This window comes from Cibotium barometz, chromosome 46 (assembly GCF_041138505.1).
Source record: "Cibotium barometz isolate CiBa-2024 chromosome 46, ASM4113850v1, whole genome shotgun sequence".
NCBI classification, from domain to species: Eukaryota; Viridiplantae; Streptophyta; class Polypodiopsida; order Cyatheales; family Cibotiaceae; genus Cibotium; species Cibotium barometz.
In genome coordinates this window covers 21,550,936-21,565,259 of record NC_141091.1, presented here as the reverse complement: position 1 = coordinate 21,565,259, position 14,324 = coordinate 21,550,936, and the positions used below count along the sequence as shown (strand labels likewise).

The 14,324-nt window shown below is 44.4% G+C and overlaps 1 protein-coding gene across 3 annotated transcripts in view; it reads left to right on the top strand.

Moving 5' to 3' along the window:
* EMB2410 (embryo defective 2410) overlaps positions 1-14,324 on the top strand; it is a 103,610-nt gene that overhangs the window by 53,254 nt on the left and 36,032 nt on the right. For 2 of the 3 annotated variants that reach the window (XM_086783839.1, XM_086783841.1), the window contains exons 7-20: positions 110-344; positions 440-519; positions 1,624-1,781; positions 1,927-2,455; positions 6,248-6,445; positions 7,927-7,986; positions 8,120-8,242; positions 8,354-8,632; positions 8,777-8,842; positions 8,927-9,064; positions 9,195-10,031; positions 10,153-10,433; positions 10,511-10,749; positions 10,866-11,098. In XM_086783839.1, the coding sequence (XP_086639965.1) occupies positions 110-344; positions 440-519; positions 1,624-1,781; positions 1,927-2,455; positions 6,248-6,445; positions 7,927-7,986; positions 8,120-8,242; positions 8,354-8,632; positions 8,777-8,842; positions 8,927-9,064; positions 9,195-10,031; positions 10,153-10,433; positions 10,511-10,749; positions 10,866-11,098 (3,456 nt within the window). The remainder of the gene's footprint in view (positions 1-109; positions 345-439; positions 520-1,623; positions 1,782-1,926; positions 2,456-6,247; positions 6,446-7,926; positions 7,987-8,119; positions 8,243-8,353; positions 8,633-8,776; positions 8,843-8,926; positions 9,065-9,194; positions 10,032-10,152; positions 10,434-10,510; positions 10,750-10,865; positions 11,099-14,324) is intronic. The other variant, XM_086783840.1, reaches the window with a different exon arrangement.

The following is a 14,324-nucleotide window of genomic DNA, read 5'->3' as shown; positions in this document are numbered from 1 at the left end:
TGTGCTCATGTGATATCATGTCTCTTACGATTTGTCCCCTTAATGCTTCCCTAACAGGCCTCTTTGTGGCCTGCAAGTTTGACCTCTTTACTTAATTGGAGAGTTGCAGTTGGCAGGTGCAATCAAAGCAGCAGTTTACTGTCGAGGTCCTCTGGAGGTACCTGTATTTGCAGGAAGTGCTGAAATCTCAAAGAAGAATGTGGGCACTGCTTTGGATGGACCTTCTACTGCTGCAACAGAAGCTCTCAAACGGCATGAAGACAAAGGGGCAGTGGCAGCATTTGATAGAATACCGTTTTCTTTTGCATCAGCTAACTTCACCTTCGACACAGATAATTGTGTAGGTGATGTGTTCTTTTACAAATGGTCGGGCAGTTTATGAATTGGAGGTTCCTCTTTTAAAGGTGAGACATTTTCCTGTATGAGAAAGAACAGGTAGCGGATGTGTACGGCATTCGAGCAGCTCTTGTGGATGGGGGGGAGTTACGAGGAGCTGGCAACATGTGGATATGTCCTGAGGTTAGGCCTTCTAATCTTTTCATTATCTTATGAGCAATCCCCTTCTCCCCCCTCTCCGTTCAGTAGTGAATGACTGGTCTTGTGGTGAAATGACTCGGTTTAAGGTTTCATCCTTGGGGCATCAGTTATAATAATTGTAAACAGCCCTTTCCTAGCAAAAATTCTGGGAACTCCGTTTGAAGTGCCCTATCAATTTCTGTTTTCTTAATGTCACCTAAGCTATTTTCCCACAATTTTCTCCCATTAAATTTGGTTTTCCCAAATTTTATTTGCTCTCTCTTTTAAATTATGATCTATCCCAAGTTTACCCTCTTTCTCTCAACTTTTTGCATCATTTCTATTTATCTCTACTATGTAATTATATGAAAGGCTTGCCGTTTCCTAGACATTTCACTTTCCTAGTTTGAAGCTGTTTCCGTTGTGGAGACATCATCCATTCCGGTTGTAATTTTCGTTGCACATGCAATAATGGCATCAGGAGCTCCTAGCACCCAAAGAAAGACAAGCACTAGGTCCTTACAGGTAACGCGACCCATTCCTTTAGATGTTCAGCGTGCTCTGTGTTTAAAGATGCTATTGTTATACTATTGTTGTGGTTCTCTTTCCACATTTATCAACCTCAAGCATATACGGCTCATATTATTTCACTTCCTTTTCATCCGTCCTGCTCCATGAGAGGTGCAAATCATGGTGGTGCCTTTATGTGGGTCTAATGAAAACAATAAAAGTGTTTTCAAAATGGTCCTACTCCATGAGAGGTGCAAATCATGGCAGTGTCTTTATGTGGGTCTCATGAAGAACATGAAAGTGTTTTCAAAATGGTCCTACTCCATGAGAGGTGCAAATCATGGCAGTGTCTTTACGTGGGTCTAATGAAAACAATAAAAGTGTTTTCAAAATGGTCTAACCGAGCCACCTATGGGCAAAATTTTGTTGTGTTTGTGTGTTTGTAAGCTTCATTTGTAATGATGTGTAACCCTAACCCTAATCCTACTTGCCAGGATCTAACCCTAATTCTGCAGTATCTAACCATAACCCATATATCTTGCAACCTGTAACCCTAACCCTAATCCTGCAGCACTTTTTTGATATATGATGTAACAGGGTGAAGTGGACCCAACAGCTGTCAATATGGATCTTTCAGGACAGGTCTTCTTTGATTCTGCAGTGCAAAACTATTTGCCGGCAAAGTTCAAAGTGTCACCTGTGAAGCTTGACTACATCCATGGGGAGGCCAAGATACATGGCTCTTTGATGCGGCCGTAAGTGTAATAGATTTGCAGACTTAACTGGCCAATCTAATCTTATCTATTATTCACACCTTGATCACTTAATTGCATCTGCTAATCACACCTTCAGTTGAAACTTTTTGCTCTTTAAGCATTAATGGCTTGGTGGACTTTTTAGGGTCTTTGATATCAAGTGGAATGCTCCTGAGGCTAAAGGGGCTTTCAATGGTGTTCGGGGTGACATCAACATCTCACATGAGGCAATTGCCATCAATTCGGCTGCTTTTACCTTTGATCTCTCTGCAAAGATCCATACAGCATACCCACCTCTTCTTGCTGAAAGGGAGCATAAATCTAGTGACCTTCGACCCCCACCACCTGACATTGAAGGATTGGATGTTGACCTTCGAATGCGGGGCTTTGATTTCTTGGGGTTGGCTTCTCCAACCTTACCTGGAATACCGTCTTCTGAGACCGAAGGGATGCATACAAAACTAACAGGACGTGCAAAGTTCCAGGGCCGCGTTGTGAAGTCACAGGAAGATTTCGAAAATGTGGCTATGAAGAGGAATGAGAAGGCAGGGGCCCAAGACCAAGAGGTATCAGGTGTTACAGGAGAAATACTACTTTCTGGCTTAAAGCTGAATCAGTTCTTGGTAGCACCACATCTCTCTGGCAGTATGGACATATTTCCGACGAGGTTCAAGGTAAGATACTGTCCCTCCTGAGGTGAGAGCTCTAAGAGATTCTGCCATTGTTATGACCTGGTGCTCAGATATGCTTTGGTATTTTTAAATGGACTGGTAGACGGTGGAGTCTCCCATTATTTTTCATCATCCCATTGCTTAGGTGTTTTATGCAAAAGATATGTGCTCTCTGCCGAGTACATCTTACATCTCACATGCCAATGATATGCTGGCGCCCCTACTGGCCTACATGTTCAATAGAGCCCTTTGTGAAGGATTTCCACCCTCTTGGTCCACTAACACCATCACCCCCATCCTAAAAGCTGGAGATCCACTCAATCCTAATAATTGTAGGACGATCATGATTGGCCACACATTGGCCAAACTCAATGGACCGGTGCTAGAGGTGGAGCTCAGCTCATTTGCAGAGAGATAGGAATGCAAAGCCTCATGACAGGTAGGATTTTGGAGGAGCTCCTCTACCCTTGACCACATCGTCACCCTCCATGCCATCATCGAGGCGGGTAGAGCACGACATTAGAGGATTTACTGCTGCTTTGTGGATTTCTGCAAAGCTTTTGATACTGTAGCCATGGTTTGGAGCATCATCGCTCTCTATGAGTCTGCACTGGACGAGTGAGAGCCCTAGGAGGTACATCGTAGGAGATTTCCAGCACTACTGGGGTGAAACCAGCATGCCCTCAAGCACCAACTCTTTTTGGTCTCTGCATTGATGAGATCTCGAGCTTCATTGACAGATTAGGCGGGGCTGGTCCCACATTGGCAGGCATATTGATCCCCCTACTACTTTATGCAGATGACATCTTCCTCCTTTCAGATTCAGCCGAGGGGCTTCAGAGACATTTGGATGCCTTACAAGACTTTTGCACTCTGCGGGACCTCACTGAAAACCAAGGTAATGCATTGTCTTCAATACCTCCCGCCTGTTCACATCCAGATTGAGCTTCACATACAGAGGAGATCCTGTGGAGAGATTCTCATCGTATATCTACCTTGAGGCTTGGTGTCACTTTCAATGGCCAATGCTACACCATGCTTCCCACAACACATGCTAGAGTGACACGGGGATATGCTGCCTTGATCTTACTCGAGCGGCAATGCTTCCAAGCACATTTCCAGGAGCCCAGGACGAAAGGTTGTCTTTTAGACACCCTCGTTACACCAGACTTGATTTATGGAGTAGCCTTCTAGGGGCCAGATTTATCCGATGAGGATTGGCAGCGAGTTGGGAGGCCCCAAGTCATGAAGTTCTCCCGTATCATCCGCAGCAAACCATTAGTCCCACACTAGATTATGTAGACACAGTTTGCTGCAGCCCCGATGGTAGTGGTGGATGCACTCTTCGAGACAGTCACATATCTCCGTTGCATCAATCACATGGATCCCCACAGGTACCCGCGGCTTGCCCTAGAGTCCTCAAGATAGCTAGCACTCAAGGGCCACCCTAAGAGTATGGTATGCCCGGGTTTCTACTTGGTTCTCAAGATATGGGCTCCACATGGACCGCCTCCCATCCCTTCAATACAATTTGGACTCCCATTTTCTCCGGCTCTCTTATGAGGACACCAATCGGATTATCCGGTTAGATCTTCTCAGCCTCTACACCCATTGCACATGGATCATACCCTCAGAGCTCCTACCGAAGATGCACTTCTATAGAGATCACTTCCTCACGCTCAGTGGATGGATTCATCCAGCAACTGGCTACCTAAGTGTTCACATGTCCCATGTCATGTGGATTGCAATTGGCCAAATACAGGTTTCATCCCACCGCTTCAGAGTGGAGACGGGAAGAGCCCAACGCGTCTTCAGAGCGAGGGAGCTCATATGGAGACCAAGGGAGGAGAGGATTTGCCGATTATGCCACCAAGAGGTTGAGACAAAGGAGCATTATATATGTCGCTACCCAGTATACTGTGGGATCCGCGGCGGGAGGTTTCACTATCTATTCAGTTCATTTGCAGAGAGACAAAGCCTTAGGACAGGTAGGCTTTCGGAGGAGCTACTCTACCCTTGGACCACATCTTCACTCTCCATGCCATGATCGAGGAGGGTAGAGCACGTCATTAGAGGATTTTATACTGCTTTGTGGATTTCGGCAACGCTTTTGATACTGTACCCTAAGCCCGCCTCCTACAGTCTACAAGAGATACGATACCCATGTGACATGGTTTGGAGCATCATCGCCGTATATGACTCCGTCAGCAGACAAGTGAGAGCCCCAGGAGGTACATCACAAGAGATTTCCAGCACTATTGGGGTGAAACAGGGCTGCCCTCTATCACCACTCTTTTTGGCCTCTACATTGATGGGATCTCGAGCTTCGGCAGGCATATTGATCCCCCTACTACTTTATGCAGATGACATCGCCCTCCTTTCAGTTCCAGCACTACTGGGGTGAAACAGGGCTGCCCTCTATCACCCACTCTTTTTGGCCTCTACATTGATGAGATCTCGAGCTTGATTGACGGATTAGGCGGGGCTGGTCCCACACTGGCAGGCATATTGATCTCCCTACCACTTTATGCAGATGACATCGCCCTCCTTTCAGATTCAATCGAGGGGCTTCAAAGATAGTTGGATGCCTTACAAGACTTCTGCACTCAGCGGGACCTCTCTGTTAACCTTGGTAAAACCAAGGTAATGGTTTTCAATACCTCCCTCCCCTTCACATCAGATTGAGCTTCACATACAGAGGGGATCTTGTGGAGATTGTCTCATCCTATGTCTACCTTGGTGTCACTCTCAATGGCCCATACTGCAGCACATGCCAGAGTGACACAGGGATATGCAGCCTTGCGTTTACTTGAGCGGCAATGGCTCCACGCCCAGACGAGTTCTCGATGAGCAAGCCTGATCTATTATGTAGGCCGGATGCTCTTGCTCTAGAGCACCTTGACCATTTATCCGACAGATGCAGATGCAAGAGATACTCCACTGTTATGATATGCTTCCATCACAGAGGCTTGACATTCCCTCCGCCATTAGACTAATTCTAGTGGAGGGGGGTATCGGCACTAGCTGATCACGACATATCTCACTCCAAAATCATCTGCTGATTACATGTACATACACTAGTGTTAAATGTTTTCTCTTTACTTTTTCTTTCAGTTTTCCATGGCTTGGTATATTCATGGTACCATTGTATCAGTTTTAGTCTCATAGACCCTTGGGGTCCTTAGTAGACGACAATAATATTACTTTCTTTCTTTCTTTCTCTCTTGTGATACCAAAGCCAACAAGGTGGACATTCTTAAGCAGTTAAGGAAAGTGAAGGATACCAAGGTGTGGCTTGCAGATGAGCTTACCAGAACACAAGGGCTGTAAAAAGGTGCAAAATGTGCTGCAGTTCGGGCGGCAATTAAAGAAGGAAAATAGGCCATTTTTCGTGATGAAAAAGTCCTCATCCAAATTTTTTACATCCCAAAACCAGCTCCTTCTCTGTAAAAAAGTAATAAATCCCTTTTTTTTTTTGGGTCATGAAGTACTTGGAAAGCACATATATTACTAGGCCATGAACCTCCATGTTCTTCATCTATGTATTTGGTCTCAAAAGTCGTCATGGCCTTCCACAGACGTTAATAAAACTTTCTTTCTTTTGTGTGCGTGTGCGCTTCACTTCTAGTATGGTAGCACAATTTTAAAAAAAGTAAGTGAAGTAGATTTGATAATGGAATATAAATTAGTGTTTTTTGTTTCTTCCATCTATTTGTGCATAGTCCAAGTTCAATGTTCTTTGGAAAAAAGAAACTTATAAAGAAAAAAGTCCTGTGTTTCATTGTTTTGTTTCAGCTGAATGCTGTCGGGAGGGCGGACGAACATCTGACAATTGGGTTTATGGGGAACTTGAGCTCGGACGGTTCGGATCACAAGCCTATGTTCAATTCCCCGTCTGCTGAAATAAGCAAGAAGACAATCCAGTTGTCTTTAGAAAGAGGCCAGCTTCGTATGCACATGGATTATCAACCGGGTCATTTTGCAAAGCTAGAGGTAACTTCCTTTGCAACTTTTTTATCTGTGATGCACCCTCTACATCCAATGACACTGTATGCATTAAATAATTAAGTGCCAGATATCGTATGGAATACATATATATTCTAAGCAATCGGCCTTTTCCTACTTGCCAACCAATGCTGTTATCGACGACATTGGAAAGAGTTGGCTGGCAAGTTGGGATGTAAATGTCTCAAGGAGATTGTCAGTGGCTCCACCGGACAGTCTTTCCAATGCGTTGGCTAATGAACTGACCCACCTGCTGCTGTAGTTGCAGCCCGGCCTTCAATGCAGGCACCTGGCATGCATCAATTTTGTTGACCAGACCTTCTATGCTGCTAATGGTGATGCTGTCCAGCCCCAAACTTTGGCTGAGTGTGCACGTACTGCCCAAGGTTTGGTGCAATGGTGTTTTCGCTTGTGCGACTATTTAACTTTTATTCCAAGCTCTAGTCACTAAGAATGTGAGACATTCTTGCAAAAATCTGCTGTTCTTTTTGTCATCAAAACCAAGTTGGAACTTTTCAAGTTTAGGTAACCAAAATTTTCAATCAACAGTCTAGATTTGAATGACTAGAGAAGATCTGGGTGGAATGGCAGGAGGATGTTCTAGAGGCTAGGTCCTATGAGATCGAGGACCATTCTCCAGTCGTAGTAGTTGCAATGCTGCCAGTCAATCCAGATGTAGATTGTAGGACTTCAGGGCTGTAAGCATGAGGGGATGTCACATATGCGATGCCTTCCATGAAGTTGAACTTGCACATGTGGTGCCCACATGAGATCTGGGCCTGGGCAGCCAGGCCGCACGATGATGCCTCGTCATACAGCAACATGCATATTTGCGGGTCAAATGCAGGCTGACCAGTTGGATCAGAAAAATAGAGGGATCCAACTTGTCAGGCATTCTTCCACAGTATACAATGCAGAAGAACAACCAGGGTCCAGTCCTAAATAGAAGGCCCATTCTTTGTACTTCTTTTCATTTCAGAGTAATATATCTATACTCACTCGTAATTTTGGTGAAAAGGGTAAGCACAAGTTAGACATGTTTTTGTTCCCTTCATGCTGGAAATGTAATAGACCCTACGGACAGATCTTATCCACACACTTCACTGTGGATCAGAGGCAACTATTGTGCTTTACAGGAGCATGTGGGAGCATTTTTTTGTGTTTGGATTTTGGATCCTGGCATGTTCTTGATGGTGGGCTTTCAATGTTCATCAAGTGTTATTTCCGAGTGTGCCCCACCCCTGCCCCCCCTGCCCCCCTTCCCCCCTCCTCCCCTCCCCTCCCCTCAAGAAGAAGAAGAAGAAAAAACAATAAGAAGAAAGAAAGGGAACCACACAATACTCTCCCTGGCACCCTCCCCTGTTACTGGGAAGGTGAGAACAGTACGGTGCACTCGAAAGATAAGAGGCTATTAAAGAGTTTACCAGTGGAATTTACATCTTTATGTGGTTGTATATGGGAATTTTCAGGTACGCAATTTGCAGCTTGATGAATTGGAGCTGGCGTCTCTACGTGGCACAGTGCAGAAGGTCAGAAGTTATTACAATGGCTATTAATGTTCTACCTTCTTGCCATGCTATTTTTATGGGCATTCGGCTCATTCTTTGACAATTTCAGACAACAAAATCAGCTCAATATTTTTGAATTCGGCTTGCACTGCAGGCAGAGACACATTTGAATTTCCAGAAAAGAAGGGGCCATGGTGTTTTGTCTGTTCGGCGGCCTCGGTTTAGTGGTGTGCAGGGGGAGTCTCTTGATTTGTCGTGTCGGTGGTCTGGTGATGTGGTACGATTATGTTCGGTTTTCTTTATTTTGTACTTGATTTAGCTGAGTGCTGTTTGCTCATTTGGAAGTCTAATCAACATGAACTGCTAAGATTTTTAATGCACATTACAGATCACCTTAGAAAGATCGGTGTTAGAGCAAGCTTGCAGTCGCTATGAGCTTCAGGGTGAGTACGTTCTTCCGGGACCACGGGATCATGTTTTTACCGAGAAAGAGAAAGGAGACGGAAGCTTGAAAACTGCCATGGCTGGACAACTCGGAAGCTTCATAACATCTTTGGGCCGTTGGCGACTGCAACTAGAAGTGCCAGGTGCAGAAGTCACAGACATGCTCCCTGTAGCTCGCCTTCTTTCCAGGAGTAGTGATCCTGCAGTTGTGTCAAGATCTAAGGTTTGTGGCTTATTTCTCACTAAGCGGTAGTTCTAGCATGTCGAGGCTTTTCTACTTTGAGTCCACCAAAATGTTAGGTGATTGTCAGGAATTCTTCTGTATGATCACCATGATTGTGTGTGTGTGTGTGTGTGTGTGTGGCAGGAACTTTTCATGGAAGGAATGCAGCATGCTGGCTTTTGTACAGAAAACATGAAGCAACAGCTTGAGGTATGTGAGGTTAAAATAATTTGGATTTTTTCCCTTTGTAACCTATAAGGGCGACTGAACTGTAAGCCTGTAACTGCCTGCTAGAACGCACGGAACAGCAAAACCTTACCGGCCTTGGAGGAGGGGTCTCAAGAATCAATTCCTCTACCTGGCCTAGCGGAGTTGAAAGGGCATTGGCATGGCACATTTGATGCAAGTGGTGGAGGAAACGGGGACACTAGCGTACGTTTTTGGTGCCCTCTTATTGATGTATTCAGAAGAGTAATATATTGCATGCATTCCTCTCATTTGACACTTTGAGTTGATAGAGTGTGTGCATGCGCACGTGTGTGATTGTGATTTATCCAAACAGGCTGATTTTGACTTCGATGGTGAGGAGTGGGAGTGGGGAGCATACAAAGTCCAAAGAGTTACGTCTGCTGGTAGCTACAATAATAATGATGGTCTCCATCTAGACAAGATTTTTATTCAAAAGGACACGGCCACATTACATGCAGATGGAACTTTGCTAGGTCCAAAGTCCAACCTGCACTTTGCCGTTCTTAATTTTCCGATAGGATTGGTGCCGCCTTTGCTCCATGCTGTCCAGTCATCAACACTGCAACCGGTTCCTTATCAAACTGCACGAGCACCAATAACATCAATACGGGGAATATTATACATGGAGGGAGACTTGAGGGGGCCCCTAGCCAAGCCACAATGTGATGTGCAAGTACGGCTTCTAGACGGAGTTATCGGAGGAGTTGATCTGGGACGTGCAGAGGTCGTGGCCTCTGTGACGTCATCGAATCGATTCAATTTCAATGCGAAATTTGAGCCGGCCGTGCGCAGTGGACATGTCCATGTGAGGGGAAGCCTTCCCTTGGAGGCAGGGGGTTTGGATGCCATAGAAGAAGGTGAGGCACAGAAAGAAGTCAGAAACTTGAAAAGGTGGCGAGGGTTGAACAGAAATAAGAGTAAGGTCATTGATGAGAATGATGCTGAAGAGAAGAAGCTTGTGCGTGACAGACTGGGAGATGAAGGCTGGGAAGTTCACTTGGCAGAGAGTCTGAAAGAGCTAGATTGGGATTTCTCAGAGAAAGGAGCTGTACAAATGGATGCGACTGTGAAGGACGGGGGTATGATGCTGATCACCGCATTATCGCCTCACCTCCATTGGCTGCAAGGCAATGCTGATTTGACCTTACAGGTGTGCCTTTCTTCTACCCTACGTGCATTTTTTGGATGGTTTTTATAGGAAAGCATTGCTTCAATGAGGCCATATGTGATTTGAAGTTTTGTACTACTCTGATCGTTTGCTGTTATATCAGGTCAGAGGAACTGCAGACCAGCCGACTGTTGATGGTGTGGCTGCGTTTCATAGAGTATCTATTTCATCCCCTGTTCTTCCTCGTCCCCTATCCAATTTTGGGGGCACCATACGCGTTGTTAACAATCAGCTACGTGTAGAGGGCCTCGAGGGACGGGTGGGAAGAAAGGGCCGGCTACATGTGAAAGGAAAGCTTCCTCTTCGGGCAAGTGAGGCCTCTGTTGGGGACAACGTAGAGCTGAAGACCGATTTACTGGAAGTGCGCACAAAGAATGTTTTCAGGTAGTAAACGCTTTCATATTGCAGTTCATTCATATTGTTTTGTTTGGATTGGAGACTAAAGAAGAGTTGTTGAGCAGTGGGCAGGTAGACAGTCAGATGAGATTTACAGGGAGTATACTTGAGCCGGAAGTTTCTGGTATGATCAAACTGAGCCATGGAGAAGCATATCTTCCACAGGAGAAAGGGGTGAATACGGCCGCATCGACTCTAGCTTCGAGTTTAACAGGAATGGCAGCTGGCGGGAAACTGCCCCGTTTTCCTTCTAACGAGGTCACCTCACTGCCTGATCATCTCCGAGAAACGCAGGCTGGTAATGGTGAGGAAGGCATACATTATTACATTGTGTGTTCTGTGGATTATGCCACCTCGGAACCATATGCTTTTGTGAACTAGAAGTTGCTCATGTAACCATTTGGGCTTTTTGCACTTCAGGTAATGAAGACAAGGCTGAAGAGAAAAGGGAACAGCGAAAGTCTCTCATTGCTGTTGGGCTGAAAAATCTCAAGCTTGTTCTCGGTCCTGAACTACGTGTTGTGTACCCCTTAATCCTAAATTTTGCAGTCAGCGGAGAGTTGGACCTTAATGGCTTGGCCGATCCACAGTGGATCAAGCCGAAGGGTACTCTAACCTTTGAGAATGGGGATGTCAACCTTGTTGCAACGCAGGTAAACCGTATTTGTCCATTTGGTGCTTATAATCCTTGTCTTGTTTAAAGGGAAAAAACTCGTTGGCGGAGCTATGCCTGAGTGGTTTTTGTTCCATGCTGCCCAGCAGGGGTGATTAGTTTAAACCACGACACCTAATGTGTGTGTGTGTGTTTTTGGGGGGGGGGGAGGGGGTGTCCACACATGCACGCACATGCACATATTTGTATGCATGTGTGCGCATGCATGTATACAGTATGATAGCATGTAAATAAATATCAATATCAATACACACACGTCACACACACATATATATATATGTATGTATGTATACTTAGAGATATTGATATTTGCAAATATTTATTATCAAGGTAGTTATCATATTGTACTAAAATACAGGAAAAGAAAAAGGGGGAAAGAAAATGGGAGAAATGTGGAGAAAGAATAAAGAAGTTAGGAAAATCAAAGAAAAAAAAAGTAACTTATTTTTTCTCCCAGGACCCCCTTGCACGTGTGAGTGGATGTAATTTCTTGCAATTTTTAGAAGACCTTTCTGAGAAAATATATCAAAATGGGTCTGTAAGCCAAAAAATTTCACTAAGACCTACCTTTTTGCAAGGCAGACCAAAACTGTGATTGTTTAAGCCTTCTCTGGTACCAATGTCACAAACTGTGCAATATCATGTATAATTAATTGTACATAGCCTCTATCTTCTTTGCCCAATTCATTTCAAGTATGAAGATATAAAACTGTAAATTTAGAAAAAAAATTATGCTTGTGACTTCAATAAAAGACAACAGTTTACAGATTTAAAGCAGAGGGCTCTCTCTTCAATATCATGACTTGGCCTAAAGCGTGATTCCTACATCCTCAAAACCCCCTTTTGGTATGCTTGTAATTGGGGCTTCTATCACATGCTTGACTGAGTCACCCCTTCCCTATGTAGTATTAGGGTAAACACAGGTCAGCAGCAATGGAGGATGAAAGACATCCATCGTGTTGAGTGGATAAGAGAGAGAAAGGTAAGACAAACTTAATTAGAGAGAGAGAGCATGTGATTTATGTGATGAAAGCTTCAAAGAGTACAATGCTTATATAGGCTTAGAGCCTTATCTTTTGACACAACACACACACTAGGGAAATGACACATGGCAAGTGCCTATGACATCAATGCTTGACACATTCACACATAAAAGTGGCTATAAGAAATTCCTCACACACAAACACACTAAGCCATCTAAGGGCTGTTTCGCACACACGAGGCTCTGAATACCCAACACCCTAGTGGATGCCATGTGTCCAATTAGGCTTATTAGCTTATAGCTCCCTTTTGGTCCTTCACCTTTAGACCTACAATTCAATGGCCAAGGCATCTCCCTTGGCCTTTTTTCCCCTAAATGGCCATTTCACTGACTAGTACAGCCCTCTAGGCACCCTATTGTGTACCCATAAGTACAAGAGACATATAAATCAATCTACTGGCTAGCCAAAATAGTATGACAATGAACTAGAAAATCTCTCTCTCTCCCAGGAGGTGGAGGACACCGACATAGTGGATCTTGTGGACCCTCCACGAGCTGCTCTGGACCTACCTCGCTCGAGAGGAGTTACCTCGGACCGAGCCTATGCACTCCAGCGTGCCCGATGCCCTCGACCCCCCCGTCTGCCACAATCACCTCATCAACTCTAGATCCAGGACATGCTCCACCGCCATCGAGCTACCTTTCCACGTGACATAGCTGAGGGAGACCTCTCGGCCATACTCGTCAACCCCATGCTTGACATTTTGGAGAGTGGTATACCATCTACTCAGAGCTGATGTTGCTCCCATGTTTTTATGTTCTTAGTATTCCATGACGAGTTTCCATGGACAGTTTTGTATCACCCCAGTGAGATAGCTATATTTATGTTTTCATTCTGTTTTATTTTCCATTCCATGATGAGATATGCCATGGACATTATTGTACCACTTTGGTCTCATAGGCCCATTGGGTCTTTAGTAGACGCTTAATATATCTTTCTTTCTTTGTTTCTCTCTCTCTCTCTCACACACACACACACACATCCTTTAAAAAAAAAGGGACCACTGTTCTATTGCTTTTGTATACAAAGAGAAGCACCCTCAGTGTGAGAGTGTTTCTAATCAATTCACAAAACAAAAAACAGTGGAAAAACGAATCTGGATACATCTGATCTAGTTGTTGGAGCTGATGGCAGTCATCAAGGATTGGCGCAATGATTGACAGAAGGTAATACTTGTCGACCGGGGGTGACTGGAAAGCGAGTCGTTTGTGTGAGTCCAAAGTGACTAGAGAGCCTAAAATCTTGTCCATTCAAAAAATGGAGCCATTCCTACTAGCCTCCTCTCATATGTGCCAAAGATCTAGAAGTTCCTAGGGAAATGTGTACCAGGAAATCTGGAAGTCAAACGCACAGATAAACTATGCAAGAAATTCTAGGTGTCAAAACAACGCCATAGCAAGTGCTGGATAGTCTCATTAGAGCGTGAACACCTTGGGCATTGAGCAATGGTATTCTTTGTTTTTGCCAAAATTTTACCCCAACAGGGAGTTCTCTTGCAATACATCTCCAAGTGGCAACTTGCTTTCCCATACTTTCTGCAAAGTTTGTTTCCACTATTTTGGTGACTTTTAATATGTTTGCATGCTCCGAGAACCAAGGCCGCGGAATGATCAATCTTGATGCTATGATTTATAAGAAAGGAAGTTTTACTGAACCAAGTGTCTCCTGTCTTTGTAGTATCCAATCTTCTAGTCTCTTGTGTTGAAGGTCATGTAACACATTCTCAAAGGGCCGTAGTTGGCTTCTAATTTGTTGCCGTGAATGTCTGTAATGCATACCCAAATCCCATTTGCTGACTTGTAATATGTTTGCATTGCTCCAAGAACCAAGGCCGCGGAATGATCAATCTTGATGCTGTGATTTGTAAGAAAGGAAATTTTACTGAAACAAGTGTCTCGTGTCTTTGCAGTATCCAATCTTCTAGTCTCCTGTGTTGAAGGTCATGTAACACATTCTCAAAGGGCCATAGTTGGCTTCTTACTTGCTGCAATGAATGTCTGTAATGCATACCCAAATCCCATTTTCTTTGAGTCTGTGGAAAAGATAAAACACGTCCCTCAAGGGATATGACATCTGGCACAGTACATATTCCTTTAACAAACAAGAAATAAGATGCTCAACGTGTTGTAATCACCAACAGAGCAACAAAAACTCTACTCCAAT